Consider the following 26,510-nt stretch of genomic DNA (forward strand, 5'->3'; position numbering starts at 1 on the left):
ATCCTTCATAGATGGATAGCAAGATTATTTATGGAAAATACACTTACATTACATTATTTAGGCTTTTAAAGAATACTTATTAATTGTAGGATAAAATGGAATTTTTTTTAATTAGTTTAGTTTTGATTTGGCAAATGATCAAACATTTTAAGAGATCTATTTATAGTAAGATTTATGGAAAATACACTTAACATTACTTTATTTAGGCTTTTAAAGAATATTTATTAATTGTAGGATAAAATGAAATTTTAAAAATTATTTAAGTTTTGATTTAGCAAGTGATCAAGCACTTTAAGACATATATTTATAGTAAGATGATTAACTAAAATGGAATGGAGAAAGTAAAAGTAAAAATTTAGAGTCCGTTTGGCCATCAGATTTTTTCACTTTTTTTCGAAAAATAATTTTAATTTAGTAAAAATTATAGTGTTTGGCAATAAGAATTCTAAATATAATTTGAAATTGTTTTAGTGAAACTTTTTTTCACTTTTCCACTTCAACTTCTTTCACACACACGCACAAAAAACCCTAATTTATTTTAATGGCCAAACATAACTCCAAATTCGATATAAAAATATGCTCACATTAATTTGTTTTGGCTTTTAAAGAATACTTATTAATTGTAGGATAAAATGGAATTTTTTTTAATTAGTTTAGTTTTGATTTAGCAGTTGATCAAGCATTTTAAGACATATATTTATAGTAAGATGAATAACTAAAATGAAATGGAGGAAGTAAAAGTAAAAAATTTGAGCTTGTTTGGTCATGAGATTTTTTCACTTTTTTTTTCAAAAAATTATTTTATTTTAATGAAAATGATAGTGTTTGTCAATAAAAATTATGAATACAATTTGAAATTGTATTAAGGACTTTTTTCACTTCAACTTCTCTTATAAAAAGTAAAAAAAAGAACCTTAATTTATTTTCACAATCAAACATAACTCCAAAATATTTTAGTAGACATTTGACCATGAGAATTTTCTTACTTTTTTTCAAAAATTTATTTTACTTTAATGAAAAAATAAAAAATAGTAGTGTTGGCCATAAAAATTATTGCACCGCAGTGAAAATTATTTTTGAAAAAGTGAAAATAATTTCAATTTTTTCATTCCTATTTTTCTTATAAAATTTCAAAAACAACATAAATTTATATTCAAGACCAAACACTATACCAATTTCAAAAAATTATTACTGCCAAACGGGACCTTAATTTTTATGACTAAATTAACGGACAATTAAAAATAAACAGAAGAATAAATGTTTTTATAGAGAATATCCCAAGACAAGTATTCATGATTTTTTTTTGAATCCATCCAAACACGGTCTTGCTGACAGCAAGATATCTTAATAGAGTCCAGCTGCAGCTAGGTTTTTTCTCTCTCTTCTCTCTCTCTAGAAAAAGGGGGGAAAAAACTCGTAGAAAAGCATAAATATACCCACCCCAAAACCCCATCTCTCTCTCTCTCTCTCTCTCTCTCTCTTCCCTTATTGCATTTTAGGGTTTTCATCTTCAAATTTTCAAGAAAATGAGCAACCCCAAAGATAACTTCAATGTTGCTGATCTCAGTGCTGGTATAAATCCCTAGCCATTAGATTTTATTGCTTTTGTTTTTATTTAGTTCTGTGTATGTATTTTGTGCTTTAAGTTTTTGTTGATGTATGTTGTTTCTTGTACTTTGATTGTCATGTTATTTTGCTTATAGTAATTTCCTTGATTTGTTGTCTATCGGAAACAACCTTTTATCTTTGGGGTTATGAGGTAGGGGTAAGGTCTGCTCACACACTATTATCTATGGGCCCCACACCCCACTTTGTGTGGGGGCAAAAAGGGTCTGTTGTTGTTGTTGCAAGTATAATTTAGATTTGTAGTTTCTTGTCCTTTGATTTTTGTTATTATTTGTTGTTTCTTGTACTTTGATTATTGTGTTATTTTGCTTACAGTTGTATCTTTGATTTGTTGTCTATCGGAAACAACCTCTCTATCTCTGGGTTTGTGAGGTAGGGGTAAGGTCTGCGTACACTCTGTTATCTACTGGCCTCACCCCACTTTGTGTGGGAGGAAAAGGTGTATAATTTAGTTTTAGAGTTTCTTGTCCTTTGATTTCTGTTATTACTTGTTGTTTCTTGTTGTTGTTGTTTGCTTTTACGTTTTTTGTTTGTTATATTTGTTGTCTGTCCTGAGCTGGGGGTTTATTGGAAATAGTCTCTCTACTTCATCTGAGTTAGTGGTATGGACTGCGTACGCTCTACCCTCCCCAGACCATCTTTGTGGGAACACACTGGTATGTTGTTGTATTTGTTGTTTCTTGTACTTTGATTATCGTGTTATTTTGCTTATAGTAATTTCTTTGGTTTGTTGTCTATCAGAAACAACCTCTCTATCTCTCTATCTCTGGGGTTCTGTGGTAGGTTTAAGGTCTGCATACACACTATCATCTATAGCACTTTGTGTGGGATAAAAAGGGTTTCTTGTTGCAAGTATAATTTAGTTTTGTATTATCTTGTCCTTTGATTTTTGTTATTATTTGTCATTTTTCGTACTTTGATTATCGTGTTATTCTGCTGTAGCTACTGTCACATCTGTTTGATTTTCTTAACTTTGAGGTTGGATTAAAGTCTGTGTACATTCTATTCTTTCCCGATCCCATTTCGTGGAACTAATAAGCTGTCCATATAAATTTTGATGGAGGTTCCACAAGACACTCCAGGAGCTTACTTTTGTGTCTTTTGGTGGTGAAAAGATATTATTTTGTTTAGTTTTAACTTTTATGTATATTTGCTGTATTTTTTTAAAAAGATGAGATCTTTAATGGGGTTTTACGACTTTTATATGTACATTTGCAAGTAAAATTCCTTGGTTTATTCTTTCAGTGGTGTAAAGAGTTGAAACCTATCTGCAAAACACTTTGGAAACTTGCTTTGTTGTGTATTTTGTTAGTGAAAAGTTCTGTTTTTTCCTTAAAAGGTAGAACTATAAATGGGGTTCAAACTTTTAATTAGCCCAAGGAGTTGATCTTTATCTTAAAGAACACTTGTGCGTATCTTGTTAAATTTGGTTTCTTGTAAAAGCAGAATCTTTTGATGTGTTTTAATCACCTACCTTATGTAAGTAAGAATTCCGGTTTCGTTAAAAGAAGAAACTTTTGATGGGGGTATAGTGTTAAACTCTACCCACAACACACTTCAATAACTTGCTTTTATGTGTATTTTTCTAGTGAAAAGATCTGGATTTCCTTCAAAGATGAAACTTTAAATGGGGTTCTAACTTTAATACACAAGGAGTTAAACGTTATCAAAAAAATACACTTCATATACTTCGCGGTGTATCTTGTGAAATTGGCTTCCTTAAAAGCAGAATCTTTCGATGAGTTTTTATCAGTTAGTATTTGTTTGATCTTTTTTGATGTTGTTCATTTGAGTTTTTCTAATTAAAATTCGTTTGTAGCTTTGAATGCAGGGGACAGAGCAGACCTTGTCAATGTTCTCAAGGTGAGTTTGTTTCCTTCCTTCTTACATGTTTGTGCGGTGGTTTTGTTTCATTTAATTACTGATTTTGTTGATTGTTTTGCAGAATAAACTTCAGGACCTTACTGGAAAGCACACAAACTTGCTTGAGAATTTGTCCCCCAATGTCAGAAAGCGTGTTGAAGTTCTGAGAGAGATTCAGGCATGTGCAGCTTATAACACTTCTATTGCTTGAATATGTATCGTTGGTGTCTTTTGGCTAATTTATTTGCCGTGTCTTGTTTGTTGTGCCTTGTTTTACTTCTGTATTGTCTTTTTTCAACTGCCTTGTTATGTGTTATTTGAGCCGAGCTAAGTTGCTCAGACTCTCCAAAAATGTTGCCGCACCCGTGTCGGATCCTTCGAAAATGTACTACTTTTGAAGGATCCGACCTGCACCCCATGACATTTTTGAAGAGTCCGAGCAACTTAGGAGCCGAGGGTCTTTTAGAAATGACCCCTCTATCTCCACGAGGCAGTGTTCATGGCCACGTCCCCAGACCCCATCTATGGGATACACTGGGTATGTTGATGTTGTTGACGTCTTTTTGCTAATCTCCTAATACTTGTATGCATCTAATTGGATTAAGGTTTAGTTTGTTTGTACACTTAAATTAAGTTCATGTAGGATAAATATTAAGTCTAGAGATTCTTTAGTTTTATCGAACACTTAATTTGTTTTAGAAGTCAGGTAGTGGAGTATTTGAATGAAATGAACCCAAATGGATTAGTTATAGAGGATTCATATCGTCGACCCCAACTGGTTTTGGATTTGAGGCATTTTACGTTTGTTGTTTCTAAGTAGTTCTCTTTTACTATATAGAGGATTCATATTGTCGACCCAACTAGTTTTGGATTTGAGGCATTTCGTACATTTGTCGTTTCTAAGTAGTTCTCCTCTACTATAAACTATGGATTGATGATTCATCTACTTCCAAACAACTCAAATAATTGCGATATTTGAGAAGTTGGTTTGAGTATTTTAGTTGCTCAGTGGCATCTGATTAGAAATGACTCAATGATACGGTGAATGCAGAAATGATAGTATGAACTTGTAATGGCCCTTATTGAAGAACCCATTTTCACCGGAGAACTGCTACTAAGAATTCTACGAAAAATATAAGTTACCAGTTTCAAAAAAAAAAAAAAAGAATTCGACAAAAATCTTTTATACTGTTTGAGATTCATGGGATGTATATAGCTCACGATACAGGCCGATGATTTCGTTTATTTGAATAAGCATCTTCCAGATTCATAGCATGCATATATTGTTGCGTAGTCATGTCATTGTAAGTTATTTATGAATTTCTCCGTAATTACAAAATACCATGGTGCATTAGTTGCCAAATTAGTTAAACTTTTGTTGAGTAAATTTTGGTGTCTGGGTAGTTCGCTACGTCTTTCTTTCTCAGGTTCCTTGCTGTTTGATCTATTGTTATCTTTGCAACCTTGGATATTGAATTCTGTTTCTTTGTCGTAAATTCAGACTCAGCATGATGAGTTGGAGGCCAAATTTTTTGAGGAGAGAGCTGCGCTTGAAGCCAAATACCAAAAGTTGTATCAGCCTTTGTATACGAAGGTCGGTGATGCCGACGCATTTGCTTTTGTACCTTGCATCCATTGATTATATGCACCTTTATCTTGAAGTAATGTTGGCAAAAACTGATTATATGCACCTTTATCTTGAAGTAACGTTGGCAAAAACTGATTATATGCACCTTTATCTTGAAGTAACGTTGGCAAAAACTGAATATTGCAGAGGTTTGATATTGTGAATGGAGTTGTTGAAGTCGATGGTGCAGTGACAGAGGTGCCAGCAGTGGACCAGGAAAAGGATAAAGCTGCAGTGGGTAAGTTAACTGTCGAGCTAGGTTTTATGCTTGTTTCCTTGTGATTAGTATTCTTGACATTGTCGTTTTATAGAGAAAGGAGTTCCCGATTTCTGGTTCACTGCAATGAAGAATAACGACGTGCTAGCTGAGGAGGTTAGTTGTTGATCATCACGTACTACATATTACTTTCATTTTTTTTTGTCTTGCAATCCGTCGACCATAATCTGGTCAAATTCTGTAAGTACAGATTTCCGAGCGCGATGAAGCAGCACTCAAGTTTCTCAAGGATATTAAGTGGACCAGGATTGATAATCCCAAGGGATTTAAGCTTGAATTTTTCTTTGATACTAATCCTTTCTTCAAGAACACCGTGCTGACCAAAACATATCACATGATCGATGAAGATGAGCCAATTCTTGAGAAGGCCATAGGGTATGTAACATGTTAATCTACGGCAAAGTTCTTTGCTTCGATATATTAGCCTGTTTTATCCTAAATGGCTTTTTATTGCTGACAATCTGTAGTACTGAGATAGATTGGCATCAAGGAAAATGTTTGACACAAAAGATTCTGAAGAAGAAGCCAAAGAAGGGATCAAAGAATGCCAAGCCTATTATTAAGACGGAACAATGCGAAAGTTTCTTCAACTTCTTTAGTCCACCTCAAGTTCCAGACGACGAAGAGGATATTGATGAAGAGGCTGTAAGTATTTCATTTTCTTCACGTGTTAATTTTTCTCGAGGTTATGATGAAGATGCTGTGAGTGTGTGTTTTGTTTCGAGGCTTAATTTGAACGACATTTTCTCGTTACTTCTTGGACAGGCTGAAGAACTTCAAAGTTTGATGGAACAAGACTATGATATTGGGTATGTTGATATGAAAATATCAATTCACATGACCATGATAATAACTTCCATTTAAAGTGAATATGGTACCATCCAGAATATAAATTACTCGAGGAAGATGATGTTGAAGAATCTGTACTTGCTCAATTTCAAACTGTTTATTTAATTGCTGAGATTCATATCCTAACTGTCTATGCAGATCAACTATCCGTGATAAGATTATCCCCCATGCCGTTTCTTGGTTCACTGGGGAAGCTGCCGAAGATGATTTTGCTGACTTGGAAGATGAGGATGATGACGACGAGGACGACGAGGATGATGAAGAGGACGAGGACGACGAGGATGATGAAGAGGATGACGACGATGAGGATGAAGATGAGAGCGGGACCAAGAAAAAGGTACGGTTCTTCCTTGTTTAGCGCCTAACTTTTTATTTCGAGATGGCCATGAATGCTAACGTATTCCCCCTTGTTTCAAATGTCAAATACAGTCATCATCTGCTGCACGCAAGGTATGAACAACAAAACTGTCTTTCATCACTGAAAAGTTCGTTCATATGCTTTCCTTTTCGTAATACTAGACACATACCGAGTTGTTTACATTTTACGTTACAGAGGATTGGTAGAGCACATGCAGTTGATGCTCCGGCTGGTGAGAGGCCACCCGAATGCAAGCAACAGTAGTCCGTTCGTTCGTTGCAGCTGGCTACAATCTACATGTTATTTTGCCTTGAAAAGAAGGATGGCGGAGGGAGATCCTGCAGTTTTGTTTGCTTGTTTGTTCGTTCGTTCGTCGAGTATGCTAGAACAATCTCTTTAGTCATTTTTCTCTTTATATGTTTTCTGATTTACATTCTTTGGCTTTGTCAGTTTGCCCCTTTGGGGTAAGTAGTAGATAGGGGAATTGGAAGTGTGATGAGACTTATTATATACTCTTATTGTTGAACTTGTTGGAGATTCACAAATCTCAAAATATAGCTTTAGTTACAAGATGTGCCTTTATTATATCTCCATTAGGTCCTGAATATGCTTCTTTGATTGGATAATATGAAATGGAGATACATCTTTGTTCTGGACTATTAGCCTGTGCTTCTTTGCTATTTTGCTGTCATATTTTCTTGCAAAATTTGCTTCAAATACTCCTCTTTGGAGTCGTCGAGGGTCTATCAGAAACAAACCCTAACCCTGTTCCCCTATAAAGGTAGCCTCTTTGGAGGCGTCGAGGGTCTATTAGAAACAATCTTGTTCTTCTATAAAGGTAGCCTCTTTGGAGGCGTCGAGGGTCTATCAGAAATGGATTGTTTCCCTATAAAGGTAGCCTCTTCGGAGTTGTCTAGGGTCTATTAGAAACAACCATGTTCCCCTATAAAGGTAGCCTCTTTGGAGTTGTCGAGAGTGTTTATCAAAAACAATCCTGTCCCCCTATAAAGGTAGCCTCTCTGGAGTTGTTTATCAAAAACAACCCTGTCCCCCTATAAAGGTAGCCTCTTTGGAGTTGTTGAGGGTCTATCAGAAACAACCATGTTCCCCTATAAAGGTAGCCTCTTTGGAGTCATCGAGGGTCTTAGAAAAAACCATGTTCCCCTATAAAGGTAGCCTCTTTAGAGTTGTTGAGGGTCTATTAGAAACAACCCTATTCCCCTATAAAGTTTGGAGGAGTTGAGGGTCTAGCAAAACAACTATGTTTCCCTATAGAGGTAGCCTCGTGGAGTCATTGAGGGTCTATTAGAAACAACCTTGTTTCCCTATAAAGGTAGCCTCTTTGGAGTCATCGAAGGTCTATCAGAAACAATTCTGTTTCCCTATAAATGTAGCCTCTTTGGAGTTGTCGAGGTAGCCTCTTTGGAGTTGTCGAGGGTCTATTTGAAACAACCCTATTCCCTTATAAAGGTAGCCTCTTTGGAGTCGTTGAGGGTCTAGCATTAACAACCATGTTCCCCTATAGAGGTAGCCTCGTTGGAGTCGTTGAGGGTCTATTAGAAACAATCCTGTTTTACTATGAAGGTAGCCTCTTTGGAGTCGTCGAGGGTCTATCCGAAACAATTCTGTTTCCCTATAAAGGTAGATGTTAAAGGTATTTTCCTATGAAGGTAGCCTCTTTGGAGTCGTCGAGGGTCTATCCGAAACAATTCTGTTTCCCTATAAAGGTAGATGTTAAAGGTTTGGTGCATACTTTTTTTCTAGACAACTAGCCTATGCTTCTTCGTATCTTTGTTACCGTATCGTCGTATTTTCTTACAACCTTGCTTTGAATACACCTTAGAGCGGAGGGTCTATTAAAATCCAACCCTCTACCCCGGTAGAGGTAAGATTTACATTCATTTTGCCCTCTTTAAACTTGTCGGATTATGATTAATGAAATATTACTTCGATAGAGTAAGTTGTTTTTATGTTGTTTACTCTTAACAGAATCACACGTTCGCTATAAAAACCTGAAGTCGTCATATTTTTTGAAAAATTATATCGTATATATAGGTTAAAGGAGTACCTTTTAAGAAGATACGAATACTCTCGACATAAGTGTCAGAGGTAAATTAACTTTTTGAAGTGTGAAAGTTCGATCCGCAATTTTGTATTCTAAGTAAATTATGCGAACAACTTTAAGGGATCGTGAATAACTTGAGAAAAAAAAAAAAAAAGATCAAGGTGAAACAAATAAGTAATTTTATTATCCTATTTTATATTCACTTAGCTAAGTTAAAGGTGGATTAGGTGGTTCAAGATTTTGAAAAAAGTATAAAATCAAAAGTATAATTAATTAATTAGATTTTGACTTTTGACCATGCAATTGAATGTGTTATTAATTTTTAGTCAAAAGTGGCAACGCATGAATATTATTTTATTTCACAATAATAAACGTTTTTTTGTGGTGTTCATATAAACTTTGTAATGTACAACTATCAAATTTTTTTAATTAAAAAATATTGCTACTAGATACAAACAAAATTGTAAAATTAAAATTATCGATAGTGTCTATAGATCGCAACGTCTTCGTGATAGAGACGTATCAAAGGACGAATTCTGTGAGTTCGACTGAATACATTATTTATTGCTAGACTTATATATATACATACAATAAAATTGTGGTGCAAATTTTTTATGACATTACCAATAAATTATGTCGTGTATTCAACAACCCTTTTTGTTGCTTCTATGAAAGTTGATTCCTCCCATTCATCTCCCTATAGCAAAGACAAAACCACAAAAATAAATAAATAAATAAATAAATAAATGGTTTATAGTGGATCTAGTAGTCAGATATGAAGTCGACTTTGTTCGAGTGGGGCTTTTCGATGGAAACTCAAATTTAGTCAGCCCCAATGTAGATACCAAACACACGCAGTGGACACAGTAAGAATGACAACATACCAAGTATATTTTTTCATAAAATGGGGTCTGAAGAGGATAACAAAAGTCTGTATCACTACCTTAGGGTGAGATAGAAAGACTGTTTTCGATAGACTCTCGGCTCAAGACACCCACGATGGAAACACCGAGAATAACGACATACCAAATATATTCCAGCAAAGTGGGGTTTGGAGAGGGTAACGAAAGTCCACACCACTACCTTAAACGCGAAGTAGAGAGGTTATTTCCGATAGACCCTCGGCTCAAGACCCCGATGGAAACAACAAGAATAACAACATACTAAGTATATTCCCACCAAGTGAGGTCTGGAGAGGGTAACGAAGTCCGTACCACGACCTTAGAGGTCAGGTAGAGAGGTTGTCTTAGATAGATCCTCGGCTCAAGACCCCGGTGGAAACAACAAGAATAACAACATACTAAGTACATTCCCACAAAGAAGGATTTAGAGAGGGTAACGAAATCCGTACCACTATACCTTCGAGGTGAGGTACAAAGGCTGTTTCTGATAGACCAACGGCTTATAACACCCGCGATGAAAGCAAAAAGAATAACAGTATACATAGGGAGACTGTTTTCGATCAACCCTCGACTCAAAACACCCGCGGTGAAAACAACAAGAATAACAACATACCAAGTATATTCATTCCCACAAAGTTGGGTCTGGAGAGGGTAACGAAGTTCATACCACTGCCTTAAAAGGTAAGGTACAGAGGCTGTTTTCGATAGACCCTCGACTCAAAATCCGATGGAAACAAACAAACGAAAAAAGTATAATTTTTTTTTTTTTTTCCTTTTTAAGAAAGAATGTATACCTGAATTGTCAGCCGTAAGGTTATGACAGCAACCGGACATGATTGAACCAATGTTGTGTTTGCATCAATAGCCACTACATTTACAAAATTAACCATTTTCAAGAACTTCATTAAGCAAATAACCAAATCCACTATGCTGCATTTTCCTCTGGCTATAACTTGCAAGTCCACAATTCTTTCTTCTACGTTTGTTATGTAAACAGCTACTTTTCCACTTTCATTTTGTTGAAATTGAAATGCTTCTTTCTTGTTTAACAATTGTGCTTCCAATATTTCATTCCTTTTACATAATTCTTTCACTTGATCTTTCAAACAACTGATGTAGTCTGTTGTACTAGCAAGAACTGATGCTTTGTCCTTCTGCAATGTTCGAAGATATAATTAAGTAAATAACGTATGTTCAGAAGGTCACATAATTCAATATGGTATTAGAACATACAGAGGTCATGTTGGTCTTTTTCAAGAATCATGTTTATACATGAAGTGGGGTGTTGAAGATATAGTCAAGTAAATATACGGGTGTTACGTTCTTTCTATGGCAGCATATTCAATATGGTATCAGAGCAGACAGAAGTCATGAGTTTATTTTCATTCTTTTCACGTGTTTTAGTTTTTTTAAGAATCAAGTTCACACGTAAGAAGATGTGTTGAAAATGCACTCAAGTAAATACTAATGTGTTTTCTAAAACAAAAGGGAAAAAAAAATCTGAAATATACCTAAACTTTGATGAAATTTACTGTAACACGCCTCAACTTTGCAGGTCCCATGACTCCCCTAAATTATTTTTTTTCGTATTTTTGTGGCATATATTTGCTTAACTGGACCACTTCAGACCCCTACGCGCTTAGCTGTGTGTATATTCACGTAGTGGTCCAGTTGACAAATATATGTCACAGAAACACAGTAAAAAAATAATCTAGAGAGGTCATAGAACCCCGCAAAGTTGAGGCGTATTATAACAACTTTCGTCAGAATTAAAATATATTTCGAACCTTTTTCTCAAAAGTAAACATACGCTTTTTGATAAACCATTCATTTCTTGATGGATATTCATATTTGAGTCTACTAAAGGCCGGACTAGCCTTGTGGTGGTTATTAGAGGACACCTCTATTGTGACACGCTCTCTTCTAGTTATACGATCAACAGGATCAGTCGACTAGAGGTTAGGGCTAGTCGTCCCTTCTACTGACCGAACCCTCAGTTTCTCACAATTCAAACATTTTTAACATACCTTGGTTCCTAGAGGGAGCAAAGATCTTAGATGTTGAAAGTTCTCGTTAAGCTTTTCGCGCCTTCTTCGCTCTGAGATCATGTGATGAACCTGTGTAGTCGTAGCGCGAACCCCCTCTTGCCTATTAATCATATACAGGTTGTTGAAAAATGTCATGTACCTCTTCAATATGTTGTTGTTGTGGTGTTTACAGCTTGTTGAGACATAATTGTCTGGTCTAAACTTTGTGAATGCACTACTCATTCGTGTCAATTTGTCTGTAGTTTGTCCGCGAGACAAAGAAGGAGAAGGAGAAGGCGAAGACGATGATGATAGGACAGCAAGATATGCCTGTCTTAATGCATCGTCTTCGCCTTCGATTTTTGGGAATTGAGTTAATTTTTGAATTTCATTGAGATAAAGTGGTGAATATTCACTTGATGATGATGAAGATGAATGCAAATTTTGATCAATTGGTAGAATAATTGCTTTTCTTGTTGTTGTTGTTGTTGTTGGTGGTGGTGTTTGATTTGAGAAATCATTAGGAAACAAGTTGTTCATTTTGTGTTTTTTTGAAGTTGATTGTCAAGTTACAAATGGGGTTCGTATATTAATAACTTTGGAAATACTACCGACATAGATTGTGGTGCAGTGGATTGGGCTGTTTCACCCTTAATCAGAGGTCGGGGGTCGACCCTAGGTATGGAGAAAACTCTGTTGGGAGCGCTGCCACCTTAATGGGCCCTGCAACGCGCGATCTGAATTAGTTGGAGCTCTAATGTGGGCACCAGACACCGGATGAAAAAAAAAAAACTTTGGAAATACTATATACTCCCTCCGTCCTAAATTGAGATGTCACATTGATTAAGAAAAATAATTAATAACATACCTAGTTTACCATAGTGCTCCTATTAAATAATATTTATATTTAATTTGAAGAAAAAGTAATTAATGCAAAGGGTAAAACATGAAAAAAAAATTGTCTCTTCTTCATTAATGAAAAAGAATAAGTAAATAAAAAACCAAATTAAAAAATTTGGGACGAATAATTTGGGACGGAGGGAGTACTAAATAATTGATTTTTGAGTTGACTAAAGATAGTAGTAGACTTGGTACTTAGATTGTTAGATACTTCATCTGTTTTGTTTTATATGTGACGGTGTTTGACTAAAAACGAGATGTCCGATAGAAAACCGATACCTTTTTAATGTATATGGAAAGAATGCTTTGGGAGGAAAGTTTTGCCGTAACTGGTAAAGTTGTTGTCGTTTGGCATAGAGGTCATGGGTTCGAGCTGTAGTCGCAACCATATACTGTATCGGAAGCTAATTATGTATCTTTACCAAAAAAAAATAATATATTCGTTGGATGTATCAAAAGCTAATTATGCATCTCAACATAACACGTGTTTGCATCATTGAGAAAAAAGTGGTTATTTTTTGAAGTTGATTGTCATGTTACAAGTGGGGGTTTTTATATTAATAACTTTGGAAATACCATACTAAATAATTGATTTTTGAGTTGGACTAAAGATAGTAGTGGACTTGGTAGTTAGATAATTCATCTGTTTTGTTTTTATACGTGATGGTGTTTGACTGGATACGAAATGTTAGATAGAAAGCCGATACCTTTTTAATGTATATGGAAAGTATTCTTTGGAAGAGAAATTTTGTCGTAACTAGTAAAGTTGTTGTCATATGACATAGAGATTATGGGTTCGAGCTGTGGACGAAGCCATATACTATATCGGGAGCTAATTATGTATCTTTACAAAGAATAAACAGTATATTCATTGGATGTATCGAGAGGTAATTGTGTATCTCGACATAACATGTGTTTGCATCATTGAGAAAAAGTGGTTCATTTTTGTTTTGTCAAGTTGATTGTCATGTTACAAGTGGGATTCTTATATTAATAACTTTGAAAGATACTATACTAAATAATTGATTTTTGAGTTGACTAATATAGTGGTAGTAGACTTGGTAGTTAGATACTTCATCTGTTTTATTTTATATGTGACGGTGTTTGACTAAATATAATATTTTAGACAGAAAAATGAACCTCTTTTTTTTGACATATATAGAAAGTATCCTTTTGAAAGGGAGCCTTGACGTACCTGATAAAGTCGCTGCCATATAAATACAAAGTCATAAATTCGAACTATGAAAATAACCTCTTCACAAAATTTAAAATTATAAGTTTATTAATTACAAAGTTATTTTTTTTTAATAGACTAGAAAAGAAATATGTGGTCTTACTTGAGGGCTAGTAGAAATTCCAATTTCAAATTCCATCTTAGCTGTCTCAATCAATTTTTAAATCAATATTTAAGTGTCATTTTCATGCATAACATATTAATATACTATTGGATTGTGGAAAAAAAAAAGAAAATTAATAGCCTGGACATCTATTAATTAAAAGAAAAAAAGATTAACAAAATGTGATTTTCTTTTATATGAGTTTAACTTCAATGAATTGACACTTTAGAAGAATTTTTCGTTATCAAATTAGTTGAAAGATAATTACAGCTAACCATTTATGAAAAAAAAAAAAAGGAATACTAAGTTGGAAAATGTTGTTAGACGGGAAGTATGACTTATTATATAAAATATTTTTAGGGTTTACAATTTTTTTATGCTATCGTCGATTGATAGAGCGAAATGATTGAAGAAAAAAGTCGAGTTAAAAAGAACAAATACGAATTTTATGATGATTTTTTCATAGACGGTCACTTGCATTACATATCTTCAATCAACTTCCAGCCCGAAGTAAATTGAGAAAAGCTGATAAGAGTTCTATATTTTAGACTTCTTTGATGGACCTTTCGACTCATAAATGGTTCGATTGGGCCAAAATTATTGAATTCAGATGAACTCAAAGTAAGGGAGTGAACAAAGATTTGAAAAGTACTACTACTATGAAAGGCTAGGGAGGATTCAAAGGGGTGAAATTTATTATATTCAAAGTAGCAATAAATATACATATATGAAGAGTCTTAAAAAGTATTACTTCCCGTTTAAAAAAGAATGATCTGTTTTGATTTAAGATAAAATTTATAAAAATAAAGAAGGTTTTTGAATTTTATGGTCTTAAAGTTATGTTAAATGTACCAAAATATCCTTTAATTTTGTGGTCTCAAACATGTCACATGAAAAGTTGAAATTAAAGTATTGTAAAAAAAAAAAATCATTCTTTTTTAAAACAAACTAAAAAGAAAAATATATCATTTTTTTTTCAAATGGAGGAAGTATAAATTATTATGTTCCATAAGTAATATGAAAAGGAAACAAATAAGTTTTGGATATTAAACACCTGATAGGGTGAGATGGATGTTAGCCCGTTATTCTTAGTTAAAAGTTTTGAATTTGAATTTTATGAAAGAATAAACCTTTTCTAAGAAGCGTTTTTCCTTTTAATGAACTCTATACGATGCAAATATGAATTAATTGGCAAAAATTGTCAACAACAACAAAAAAAAAAAAAAGAAAAAAAAAAGAAAGAAAAGCAGCAAAAGAAGAATATTGAATTTTTTTAATAAAAAAGACTAGCACTCTGATCCACTTACTTGCTTTTCAAAAAAAGTAGTGGCCAAAGTCCACAAATGTAAAAATATGAAATGCTAGTCAAATGAAAATACTATAGATTTTTATTCGCGTTTCGTCATGAAAAATATGTACTTTTTTTCTGGAGTTAAATTTCAAAAAACATGTTTTGCCACAAAATTTTGAAAATTTTAGAATTTAAAATAAATAAAATTTATTGTCACTTTTTTCACTTCAATTTATTTATAAAAATTCATAAACAACTTCAATTTATATTCAAGATCGAATATAACTCTAACTCTAGCTTTAATTTAATTTTCATTGCCAAACGCCTATTTAATTTTTTGTGATGTACAATTATTATGACCTTGATATTTCTCCTTTTTTTTTTCACTTTTCCAAATTGTGTGATTCTACAGAAAAGATAGCATGAATTTTGACTAATTAAAAAGACTTCCCTTGTTTTGGCAATGGTCCTTTATGAAGATAGAAGATTTTGTTCATATTATAAGTATTTTGATTCACTTTTTTTAATTTAAACATATGAGCCAGAAATAAGAATTTAGGATTATTTTGTTTTTTCGCGAATATTAATCTATATTTTGTTTGGGATATGTGTGATCGATTCTGTTTGAACTTAAATTATAAGGCTTCGCCCTTTGCGATCTATTTAATGATACATGTTGCTTTCGAAAGGTGGATGTAGCCTTTTATGAGACAGATTCAGGAGTTAAGAATTATTTCGATTTTTCTGGTGAGTGCCAACCTATGAATTTTTTGAAACATGTGCCCCCTACTCTGTTTAACTCCAAATTATGTACGTTCACCTGTAACGACTTATTAAATAATGAGTGTTTCTTTCAAAAGGTGGATGTAACTTTTATTTTATAATATACAAGCCAAAAATAGGAATTAAGGATTATTTTGTTTTTCGTGAGTCTTAGCCTATGATTTTTTTTTTTTTGATATGTGCGACAGACTCTTTTTGAGTATAACAGATCTTATCCCTATTTCAAAAATAAAAAGTTGTTACGGTAAACCCTCGGCTCAAATAATCTGAAAGAATACACTATATAGAAACTAATATGGTACAATTAACTAGAGAGCATTACCAATAAGGATTCTGATCGGATGAATATTCAATTCAAATTAATTAAAATCCCAATATAAATATCAAACACAGCTAGAAAATTAAAAAAAAACTAGAAAGCATTACATAATTTATCCGTCTTATGTAGCAAAAAACTACTAATTAAAAATTTGTTGTCCAGGTGATAAAATCTTTTTTGGATCAAATTGATTTTTCCTTTCTTGAAAAATATTCCATTTTTTCCCAAAATGTTTGATCCAATCTTCTTTTATTTTGTAATAAGGAAGATATTGCTTTATATTTGGGCCAATATTATCACAATACTTCAATATTTCTTCATTTTGATTATCCAAAATTTTGCATTCATCATATCCACTTGAAGAATGTAAAAACCCCACAATATAAAATGTTTCCTCCTCTGGTATCACTATTGACATTCTATCATCCCACCTGCATTTTAAGTTTTATACATCGTCAGTATATAAATTTGATATAAATATTAAATTTAAATTAAATTTATTGAATTTGGTCGAATTCATATAAGCTAAACTCTAGCTCTGCTCCTTGAAAATAAGATAGTTAACATGCTACAATGGGTGAAGTTGACCTAATTAATACATAAGTTCAACTTTTTTTTTTTTTATAATCGTGGTGTTCGAGCCAACTTATACACACCTCGACTAAATTCGCGGAATACCTGTTACCTTCCACCAGCAACAGGTACCAGGTAACTCTGTTCACCGAGACTAAAACAGATGAGAAGAAATCACCTATCGTTTGTCTCTGTTGGGAATTGAATTCATTGAACCACTAGGTCACACCCTTGGATGCTCAAAAGTTCAACTTATATATATCTTTTTTTTTTTTGTTTCCCATTCGATGTCCGGTACCCGCATTGGAGTCCGACTAATCAGGATTCGCACCGCGTAGGGCCCCATTCGGAGGGAAGCGCTCCCTACCAAGGATTTTTTCATACCCAAGGCTCGAACCCGAGACTTCTGATTAAGGGAGGAATAGCTCCATCCGCTGCACCACATCCTTTGATGGTATCATATATATATATCAACAATGTACATAAAATTTTATATTATCAGGTCAGTCAAAGATATCTATTCATGAAAAATGAAATAGGTAATCTTGATAGTGTATATAAACTAAACTCTATATATAACTCATTATCTCCATATATTTAAAGAATGAAAGTCATCAAACAACGATAAAATTGTCTTTGTGTAATCTATAGGACATGAGTTCAAGGCTTCAAGTTGTGAAAACCTACGAATATTAGTATTAGAATAGGCTATCTACATTACACTTCTTAAAGTGTGACATTTTCATGAACTTGGAGGCGGAACCAGGATTTCTGTTGAGAGGGTTCAAAATCTGAACAAAAACTCATCGAAGGGGGTTCAACATCTATAATATATACATAAAAATCATTTTAACCATGTAGTAATAATATAATTTTCCCTTGAAGGGGGTTCAGACAAATCCCTTATTACTAGGCTGTCTCCGTCTCTGCATGAAATCTACGTGAATGCGAAATATTTTGTGCATCGAAAGAGATTATGAGAGTACCTTTTCCTGCATGTTGGGTAGACAAGTATTGAACCAGTTGGTTTTTTTTGTTTGAGAATAATATCCTTAAAAACAGCAACATTAAAATCCATAATATTGGACTTTGGTACAAACAAATTAAGCCATGGATGAGGAACATCCCATAATCCTTTTGATTGTAACTCTAATTCCCCACTTCTTACTCTATCAAGAAATTCCACAAATGTTGTATCTTTGTTGAATATAAATCCAGGCAAATACTTCAATCCTTTTACCAATTTCTTCAATTCCTACACAAAATTTAAAAGTTAGAGGGACAAGCAAACAATCGTCGAAAAATTATACTGTATATATATAATGCTAATCTTGTTTTGTTTTATCCATGTATATATAGTAAATGATGAATCTACCTTTGATAAGTAATTCGTTAAAACATACTGATAGTGTAAATTTTTTTGTCTACTAATGCACTATACTCTTTCATAACCGTATAGTGTTAGAGCTAGCTTTTACACGTCTCGGCTAATTCAACGTAATGCATGTCATCTTTCACAGTGGCAGACTCAGTATTTAGGGATCATGGGTGCTCGTGAGGTTCGAACACATACATTGATGCCCAAAAGTTTAAGGTTTCGCCTGAAAATCAAAGCACCCGGTAATTTTCTTGGTTTCCTAGGTATTTTTTTTGAAGCTTATATCAATTTTTATACTTTTTTTTTATATAATTATACCTAATCTGCGTCGGATTTAATGGGTGTCGGAGCGCCAAAAAAAATGTATATAGGTCCGCCCTTGATCTTTCACCAGCAACAAATACATATTAGATAAGATAGCTCTGTCCACCAAAATTAGGTCAACATATGATATTTAAGAAATAAAGAAAACTGTTGAACGTATAGTTTTAAATATAGAAAAATATTATTTTCATGACAGAAAAGTGCATCACATACATCGAGACGAAAATATACATACATACCTCATCAATAATATTAGCACTTGGATCATCATAGTATTTCACCATTTCCAAGCAATACATAAAGAAAGACTGTTGAACTTATAGTTTGAAGCAAGATTATAAATATTGTGTGGTTATATATCATCTCATTATATATGATAAAATTAAAACAAGTTTAAAGTAAATTTTTTTAAAATATAGAAAAATATTATTTTTGTGATACAAAAGTGAATCACATAAATCGAGACGAAAAGATATATACATACCTCATCAATAGTATTAGAAATGTGATCATCATAGTATTTCACCATTTCCAAGCAATACATAATTTCATTTTGGGATAATAATGATTCAATTTTGGTTTGATTGGAAGGTGAAAAAAATGAAGATCTCCAATTATTTATAGAGCTTTGTTCCAACATTAGTGAGCCTTCAACATAATCCAATCCATCAATTGAAATAAGATGTTCTTGATCTTTTGTGAATTTTGAGAAATCATCATACAACATTCTCACCCATTTCACCTACAAGAAAAAACAAAAGCAAAATCACTATATATTTGGATACACACTATTACAACAACAACATAACCAGTGTACTCCCACATAGTGGGGTCTAGGGACGGTAAAATGTACGCAGTCCATACCACTACCTTCGAAGAAGTAGAGGGGCTGTTTTCGATAGATCCCCAGCTCAGACAGTCAACAAAGTTCGTCACACTATTAGAAAATAAAATTAGAGCGGATAAATTTTATAGCTAAACAACAAAGTTCGTCACTTATACGCTGTTAGGCCCATCCACAAATGCAAAGTTTACGACTGACTGATACTGTCCATCACCATTTAGCTATTGAATTTATTATTCTGATCAATAGCAATTGATTATCAAGAAATTTTGTTAGCTACAAACTATTTTAGCTATAACGTTCGTACCTAACATCTTGTGTTTCAGTCAAACATCGTTACATAAAATAAAATCGATAGAATATATACTTACTCTTTTTGGTGCTTTTTGTAATACAATTCTTGCCCTTATTATTATTCCAAATTGTCCCAAACCTCCTAAAACTGCAAAAAATAATTCTGAATTCATGTCTTTGGAGCAAGTCACTAATTCCCCTTTACCTGAAACCAAGCATAACACAACAAAAAAATATTAAAAAAACAAAAAAAAAACAATCATTTAATTATATTATCATCACATAAAAGTATATTATTCCCCAAATTAATTGTGTAATTTAGGGAAATTAATATATAAACTAGTGTGTTGGTCATGCATGCACGGGCAAATTAAGTATACATATTCCTAACAAATATATTTTAGTATAAGGTGACATATAATATTAAATAACAATAACGTTCGAAAAAAAGTATTTTATTTATATTGGAAGATCAATCGAAAAAGGAGAAACGAAGGATGATAGTGACAATCGAGGACTTTCACTGATACCACTAAACTGTAAGTCATCGTATTAATTCATATCGAGGAAAATAATGCACGTATTTAGTAAAATTTACCAGTAATAACATCCATTTCAAGAACATTGCTGATTTGAGGACCATATTGAAAAGTCTGGCCACTAATGCCTGCATTAGAGAGAGTACCACCTACGGTGAGGTATAAATAATCCGTCCACGATACGGGTGCTAGGTCACGCTCAATGGTGGCATTAAGAACATCAATCCATAACTGTTCACCTCCAACATCCGCGTAAAATCCTAAATTCGAATCCGAATAAACCCTAATTCCACAATTCTCATTATTATTATTTAAAGAATTCATTTCCACAATTAGCCCATTTTGTGCCATGGCTTGACCCCTAATGGAATGGCCATGACCTCTAGCTGCTATATGAAAAGGGACAGAAAGGTCATAAGAAAATTTAACAAGGTCAATTATGTCATTAACACTAGTAGGAAAATAAACTCCATCTGGGAATTTTTCTAGAACAATTTTTCCAAAATCTTTGGAAGATTCTATAATGACATTTGAATCTCTACTAAGTTTGGATAAAATATTAGGTGGAAGATTTCCTAAATTGGACATTTTTAATATATATGGGGAAAGAGGATATATAAAAGAATTGGAAGGAAAGAAGTATGAAAAGGAGTAGATGATTAAAATTTGGTGAATAAAAGTGTGATATGAGGGTGTATATATATAGAGAGGGGTGTGTGGGGTTGGGGGTTAGAGTTTTGAATTCAGTTGAACCTGTTGACTTATTTTGTACTATTTGTTTTTGGCCTTATCTAATTACGTCAGCATATTTATCTTCATGTAAAAAATGAATTAAATTGATCCCATTGAATGTAAATTGCACTTAAATTTGTCTTTGACCTTATTTAATCACGTCAACATATATATAATTAAAAGAGTTCTGGATTTAGTTGATCAACCTCTTGAATGTATTTGTTATTGTTTAGTATAAAGACTATTGGATTCAGATGAGCCTATTGAATGTATATTGCATTTACTCTTGGCCTTATCTAACCACGCCCGCATATATATCTATACTCCGTGTAAAAGAGTTTTGGCTTTAGTTGAGCCCGTTGAATTTATATTTCATTACCCTTTGCCTTATCTAACCACATCAACATATATATATATATATATCTATACTCTATGTAAAAAAGTTTTGGATTCAGTTGATCTCGCTAGTGTATATTGCATTTACCTTTGGCCTTATCTAATTATGTCGACAGGTATATCTATACTTTTTGTAAAAGAATTTTAGACTCAGTTGAACCCACTGAGTGTGTAGTACATTCACCCTTAGCCCTATCTAACCACGTTGACATATATAGCTATACTCCGTTTAAAATTTTTTTGAATTCAGTTAAACCCATTGAATGAATATTGCATTTACCCTTGACCTTATCTAATCAAGTCAACATATCTATCTATACTTCATTCTTCATGTAAAAGAGTTCTGCATTAGTTGAATCTTTTGAATATATATTGCATTTGTCCTTAGCCTTATTTAACCACGTCAACATATATACGTAACCGTTGGCAAATACTTATTCAATGTTTACCCAAATCATACAAATTTACTTACAGTAATTAACTAATTTTACAAGGTAAGATTAATGTATATTAATTAATTGGTTTTTGTTTCCCATGTTAAGGAACAACATGGTCATAATTATATAGGTTTGAACAAATGAAAAGTAATTTCTAAAACTATATCCATTCAATATCTTATGTAATCTTCACTAATCTATTATTTAATTGGAGAATTAAGCAAATTAAATAGGGGCATTTTTGCATTTGAAAAAAAAAATTCAAATTAAAAGTTGGAGGAAACATCAACATGATTTTCCTTCTTTATTGTAAGATCTCTTTTTTCTTCTTTCAATATAAGATCTTATTTGTATATATTTGCTGTAACATATAATTACCAGGATATCTTGTCAATTTCAATATAGATTTCATCACTTTCATCAGATTACAACTATAGTTTTCCAAAATAATTAGTTGTTATTATTGTACGAGGAGTCTAATAATTGATTTAATAAAATATTCAGTTTCTTAATTTAGTAAGAGTCTCATTATACTTTAGTTGTAGAAGGAATCTGCTACTTTGTTTATGTACGCACATGAAAGTATATGAATATCTATAATCTATAATATATAAAAGTGTAAAAGTACTTAAAATATTATTTGAATTTTTTACACTTCATTAAAGGTCTTTAAACAAAATAGTCTTTTCACTATTTTTTCCTAATATTAAAAAGTTGAAAATTAATTAAATATATTTGTGATAAACCTTTCCTTATTAGAAGTCATCAAAATTAATGAAATCTAATATTTTTTTCATTAGTTTAAGAATTCTAACTCAACTAAATTTGATTTTAAGAGGATTTGAAAAATCTAGAAATAAATATAACACTGCTAAAATAAGAAAAATTTAGCATAGTGTGGGCCGTTGGAGTCGGTGGGGCCATTTGGGTGGTCAAACAGGCGAAACGGAGCGAACAAGATGTTTTCGGGCCAAATCGATGTGCTATAGCCCATGGTTTCAAGGGTGGGCCCGGGATCCGGGAGTGCTGTGGGACGAAAATCGACCGGGGTTCCCAGGTAGACTGAGGAATGACCTAGTGTGGGCTGTTGGGGTCGGCAGGGCCATTTTGGGTGGTTAAACGGGCGAAACAGTGCGAACGGGGCATTTTTGGGCTAAAGGTGTGTTATAGCACAAGGTTCCGAGAGTGGGCCCGGGGAACGAGTATGCTGTTGGCCAAAAATTGACCGGGGCCCCTCAGGCAGGCTGAATGATACGAGAATAATAACCACCTTAGCTTTCGATGACATCATTCAAAGTCACTATGTGAATAATCAAGCTTTGGTCGCACGGAGGGCACGGGATCATACTTGGAGGGGACATTTTGAGCCTACCATTAATCAAACCCAAGTGTGGAAGATTTCTTGGAGACTTGAAGACTTAAGTACTCTCGGGTTTGGACCACCTTGTTGGTTCACGGTTTTGGTTCCCTTGATTGAAAGGCATTTTGGTCACTTATCTTTGTCCAAGTGACACTCCATGACCATCCCTCCTCATTAAGGGCGTTGGAGTCATTTTGTGTTCATTTTATAATAGATTATAAATAGGCTCCTTTAGTCTTATTTTTAGGAGTTTAGGAAAGATGAAAGATTGAAACATAAAAAATTCTCTCTCTTGAGAGTAGAACACTTAGTCTTAGTTAGGGCTTTGAAAAACTAGTATTGATCTTTGCTTGGAAACGGTGGATCTTGAGGTGAGTTGATTCCCTTGGCGGTCATCGTAAGAGTATAGTTTTGATTATTACATTCATTAGAGGTTTTTGAGTTTAATACACTCTTTAGTTCTTAATCTTGTAATAATCTTGGTCTCACTATCTATCCTTTACTTTTGTTGTTGTCATCTTGTATAGTGGACTGTTTTGGGTCCTTTATTGAATCCGAAACTTGTGTTATTCTTATTCATCTTGTTCCTCATGTTTTGTAGCTGTTTTTGGTGTTATATACACTGTTGTATCTTGTATTCTTCTTGTTGATAGCGAATCTGAGAGTGGTCTCCATCTTGGTCCTCGGATCCTTAAGATTGTGGACTGATTTGGAGTGTGTTTCGTATTTCCGTTGTCATTCTCGTATCATTTGGTATCAAAGCATGGCTATATCTTGTTCCTACAAGATCAATCTTGGGCTTGCTTGTTAGAAAATTCAATTTTTTTTTGTTGAAAAGCTAAAAAATAAAAAAAGAAGCAAATCTGTCCATTTTATGTTCTTGGCAGAGAATTGTGTTCTTGTTGTGTCTTGGCCAAGATTTTCTTATTTTCTTTTCTAGATCTTGGTGTCTTTTGTCTTGTTTAGTTGTTTCTAAGTGTTGATTTTCTTTTTCACTAGCACTTTGTGTTTAGATCTAGATTTGAGCTTGAAATATTGATGTTGTTATTGTGAACCAAATTGTGGCCGATTGTTATTGAGGGTTTGAGACCTGAACGTGTGATGTTTTGTTGGTTCAAGTTTTGAACGTGTATTGTGGGGATTGTGTTGTGAAATTTAAGCTTGAGAAGGTGTTGTTGTTGTTTGGGAGGTCCAACTTGAACCTTAGGACTTCAAGACTCAAAAGTGTGTTCTTCACCAACTTCAAATCTTGTTGAAGAAAAGTGGTTGTTTGATTTAGAAAGTGAAGAAAGAGAGTGTGTTTTGTTGTTAGTCTTGAAAGACTTTTCCAACCAGTCTCCAAGTTTTAAGGTGTAGTACTTGTAGTATATAGACTTTACACCCACTCAGAGACTTACATTCACCTTTTCAATTACTTTCCAACAAATTTTCATGATTTAAGGACCATGTTTTAGAGAAATGGTACAAGAAAGTCAAGTCTTGAAAATTAAAAAAGGCTCCAAGGCTTGTTATTTCCCTCCCAAAGCTGATTTTCACCATTTCAAATTAAAATTTGATTAATCCAAATTGCAATCTATCACGTCACCAAATTGCCATATCACCAAACTGCCACGTCATTAAGTTACTATTCACGCATCAAATTTTGGCTCAAATTTCAGATTTTAGTAGTTTTCTTTTGTTGTTCCTTAGTTTCAATTTTATTGGTTCCAATACTAATTGACAAACTAGTAATCACCTACTAGATTGTAAATTAGTTTTTGAATTCATTTTCGTCGTGTCTTCATTATTTGTGTGCTTTTCTTATTTTTAATTCATCATAATTTTGTTTCAAGTTTGTAAGTAGAATTTTTATGTTTTGTATCTTGAGTCGATAAAAAAAGAATCTATTCTGGCTGCCAAGTAGAATTGACGTCCTATTGACTACCGGAGTATAAGCAACTTTCAATATTCGCCGCTCCAATTGTGCGAATCGCAAAGGTGAGTGTATACGAGTATTGATGAGGAGTTTTTACTGCTAATCTTGTTTGTTCATTGTATAGGTACAAAGGTGATATAAAGGGAATATGTCTTCGATAGCCGGGGATTATTGTGACTACAAGATGGGAGACTATGGTTGTAGTGAGGGGTTTTATGGATACGAAGTTGAGGAAGATTGCGGAGGATATGAAAATAACCATGATCAAAACTTGGGCAGATTTGAAAGTTACTGTTTTGAGGGAGAAAATGAGGTGAATGAAGTACCTAGTGCTTATGGTGACTTTGGAGATGATGTAGGACCTCATGATGGATCTTATGATGACGTTGGGGCATGTGAGGAGTCTTACACTTCTCACTCCAAACCTAGATTTGGTGTTAGGTATAACCCTTTCGTTCGCAAAGCTTATGAGAGCTATGCTGAGAGTACATGTGAGGAATGTGATGATTCATATTCTCTACCGTGTACTACTTCTTATCAAGATCGATATAGTGTGAATGGTTATACTAGCTCTAGTGGAGGTTTTCAACGAGAAGAAGAGGGCATGCATCTCCAAAACTGAGGGATACTCGTGTCCTTTACAATGTTGATCCAAGAAGGAGTGTACACTCCGGAAGGTGACCATTTATGGGATACCGGTCTGCTCGTTGTGTTAAATGATAGGTACTATAAAAACTGTATCGTTCCATCCATGATTGACTACTTGGGGTTGTTTTGCATGCCTTTACTTGTTCTATACTTCTTGGATGGGTTTAAGGTTATCGAGAGGGTCAAAGTTGTCTTCTTCCAATTTGAGTACCATAAGGAGGTGTGGTGTGATATTCTTCCATTGACATATGGTCATATATGCTTAGGTGCCGATTGGTTTGCACAATATAGAGTTTCAAATATGCAAAATTGGCCTAATGTTTTAAGAGACCGGTGGGGAAATCATCTTATGACATACATGCTGCCCGAGTTGCAAAGAAAAGTGACTACTTACTCCAATCCGAATGCTTATGAGAGACAAAAGATTAAGAGGAGTAAGGGTGTGCAAGGTGGTAATTCTAGAGTGGAAAAAGGAGAGGTTGTATGGAGCGAAGCGAGGGGATTGCCACCAAACCGAGCTAACATTGTTGTCCTTTTATTTCTAAAGACATTTGTGTAGGTACCGACATGGAAAGTGATGGAGATCAATATCAAAGTGAAGTTGCTGCCCAAGCTTATAGAGGACCTTCACAATACGGCAAAGGAGAGTCGACTCAAGAACTTTAAGGTAAAATAGCTAACTCTTACACTTTTGTGCATGTGAATGATAATTGTGTGGCTAGTAGTCCACTGAGTGTGAGTAGTAGCTTACTTACTTGTGAGTCTAATGATTCTTTGACTTTTGTTAATGATTTACATGTTGTGAGTGTGGATACACTAGTTGATCCTATTGATGACCAAATTGAC

General features: G+C 33.7%; 3 protein-coding genes across 3 annotated transcripts; 1 reads left to right on the forward strand and 2 right to left on the reverse strand.

The window, feature by feature from the left end:
* Window positions 1-1,301: 1,301 nt before the first annotated feature.
* Window positions 1,302-7,172, forward strand: LOC107840928 (nucleosome assembly protein 1;2). Its single transcript, XM_016684880.2, has 12 exons — window positions 1,302-1,572; window positions 3,446-3,489; window positions 3,572-3,667; window positions 4,991-5,083; window positions 5,264-5,354; window positions 5,428-5,489; window positions 5,584-5,768; window positions 5,861-6,038; window positions 6,159-6,202; window positions 6,381-6,579; window positions 6,672-6,692; window positions 6,796-7,172. The coding sequence occupies exons 1-12, from the start codon at window positions 1,527-1,529 to the stop codon at window positions 6,862-6,864; spliced, it is 1,128 nt and encodes a 375-aa protein (XP_016540366.2). The 5' UTR covers window positions 1,302-1,526; the 3' UTR covers window positions 6,865-7,172.
* Window positions 7,173-9,109: 1,937 nt separating this feature from the next.
* On the reverse strand, window positions 9,110-12,392 carry LOC107840929 (putative transcription factor bHLH041). Its single transcript, XM_016684881.2, has 3 exons — window positions 11,595-12,392; window positions 10,362-10,721; window positions 9,110-9,362 (listed from the first exon to the last, which is right to left on the reverse strand). The coding sequence occupies exons 1-3, from the start codon at window positions 12,132-12,134 to the stop codon at window positions 9,297-9,299; spliced, it is 966 nt and encodes a 321-aa protein (XP_016540367.2). The 5' UTR covers window positions 12,135-12,392; the 3' UTR covers window positions 9,110-9,296.
* A 3,916-nt stretch (window positions 12,393-16,308) lies between these two features.
* Window positions 16,309-20,820, reverse strand: LOC107841095 (cytokinin dehydrogenase 3-like). The gene is made up of 5 exons (XM_016685098.2): window positions 20,236-20,820; window positions 19,715-19,842; window positions 18,984-19,241; window positions 17,784-18,052; window positions 16,309-16,655 (listed from the first exon to the last, which is right to left on the reverse strand). The coding sequence occupies exons 1-5, from the start codon at window positions 20,762-20,764 to the stop codon at window positions 16,364-16,366; spliced, it is 1,476 nt and encodes a 491-aa protein (XP_016540584.2). The 5' UTR covers window positions 20,765-20,820; the 3' UTR covers window positions 16,309-16,363.
* Between the last annotated feature and the right edge of the window lie 5,690 nt (window positions 20,821-26,510).

The sequence above is a fragment of the Capsicum annuum genome, chromosome 9, assembly GCF_002878395.1.
Source record: "Capsicum annuum cultivar UCD-10X-F1 chromosome 9, UCD10Xv1.1, whole genome shotgun sequence".
Taxonomy (NCBI): Eukaryota; Viridiplantae; Streptophyta; class Magnoliopsida; order Solanales; family Solanaceae; genus Capsicum; species Capsicum annuum.

What these genes read in the sequence shown, in the direction of transcription:
- LOC107840928 (XM_016684880.2), top strand. Translation starts at nt 1,527, where the DNA reads ATGAGCAACCCCAAAGATAACTTCAATGTTGCTGATCTCAGTGCTG. An exon ending in GAACAAGACTATGATATTGG is followed by an intron (nt 6,203 to 6,380) that starts GTATGTTGATAT and finishes CTGTCTATGCAG; the next exon opens with ATCAACTATCCGTGATAAGA. An exon ending in CATCATCTGCTGCACGCAAG is followed by an intron (nt 6,693 to 6,795) that starts GTATGAACAACA and finishes TTTACGTTACAG; the next exon opens with AGGATTGGTAGAGCACATGC.
- LOC107841095 (XM_016685098.2), bottom strand. Translation starts at nt 20,764, where the DNA reads ATGTCCAATTTAGGAAATCTTCCACCTAATATTTTATCCAAACTTAGT. An exon ending in TACAAAAAGCACCAAAAAGA is followed by an intron (nt 19,242 to 19,714) that starts GTAAGTATATAT and finishes TTTTTCTTGTAG; the next exon opens with GTGAAATGGGTGAGAATGTT. An exon ending in TTTCTAATACTATTGATGAG is followed by an intron (nt 18,053 to 18,983) that starts GTATGTATATAT and finishes AATTTTGTGTAG; the next exon opens with GAATTGAAGAAATTGGTAAA.
- LOC107840929 (XM_016684881.2), bottom strand. Translation starts at nt 12,134, where the DNA reads ATGAACAACTTGTTTCCTAATGATTTCTCAAATCAAACACCACCACCA. An exon ending in TGCTCCCTCTAGGAACCAAG is followed by an intron (nt 10,722 to 11,594) that starts GTATGTTAAAAA and finishes CGAACATTGCAG; the next exon opens with AAGGACAAAGCATCAGTTCT. An exon ending in CCTTACGGCTGACAATTCAG is followed by an intron (nt 9,363 to 10,361) that starts GTATACATTCTT and finishes TCTTTGCTATAG; the next exon opens with GGAGATGAATGGGAGGAATC.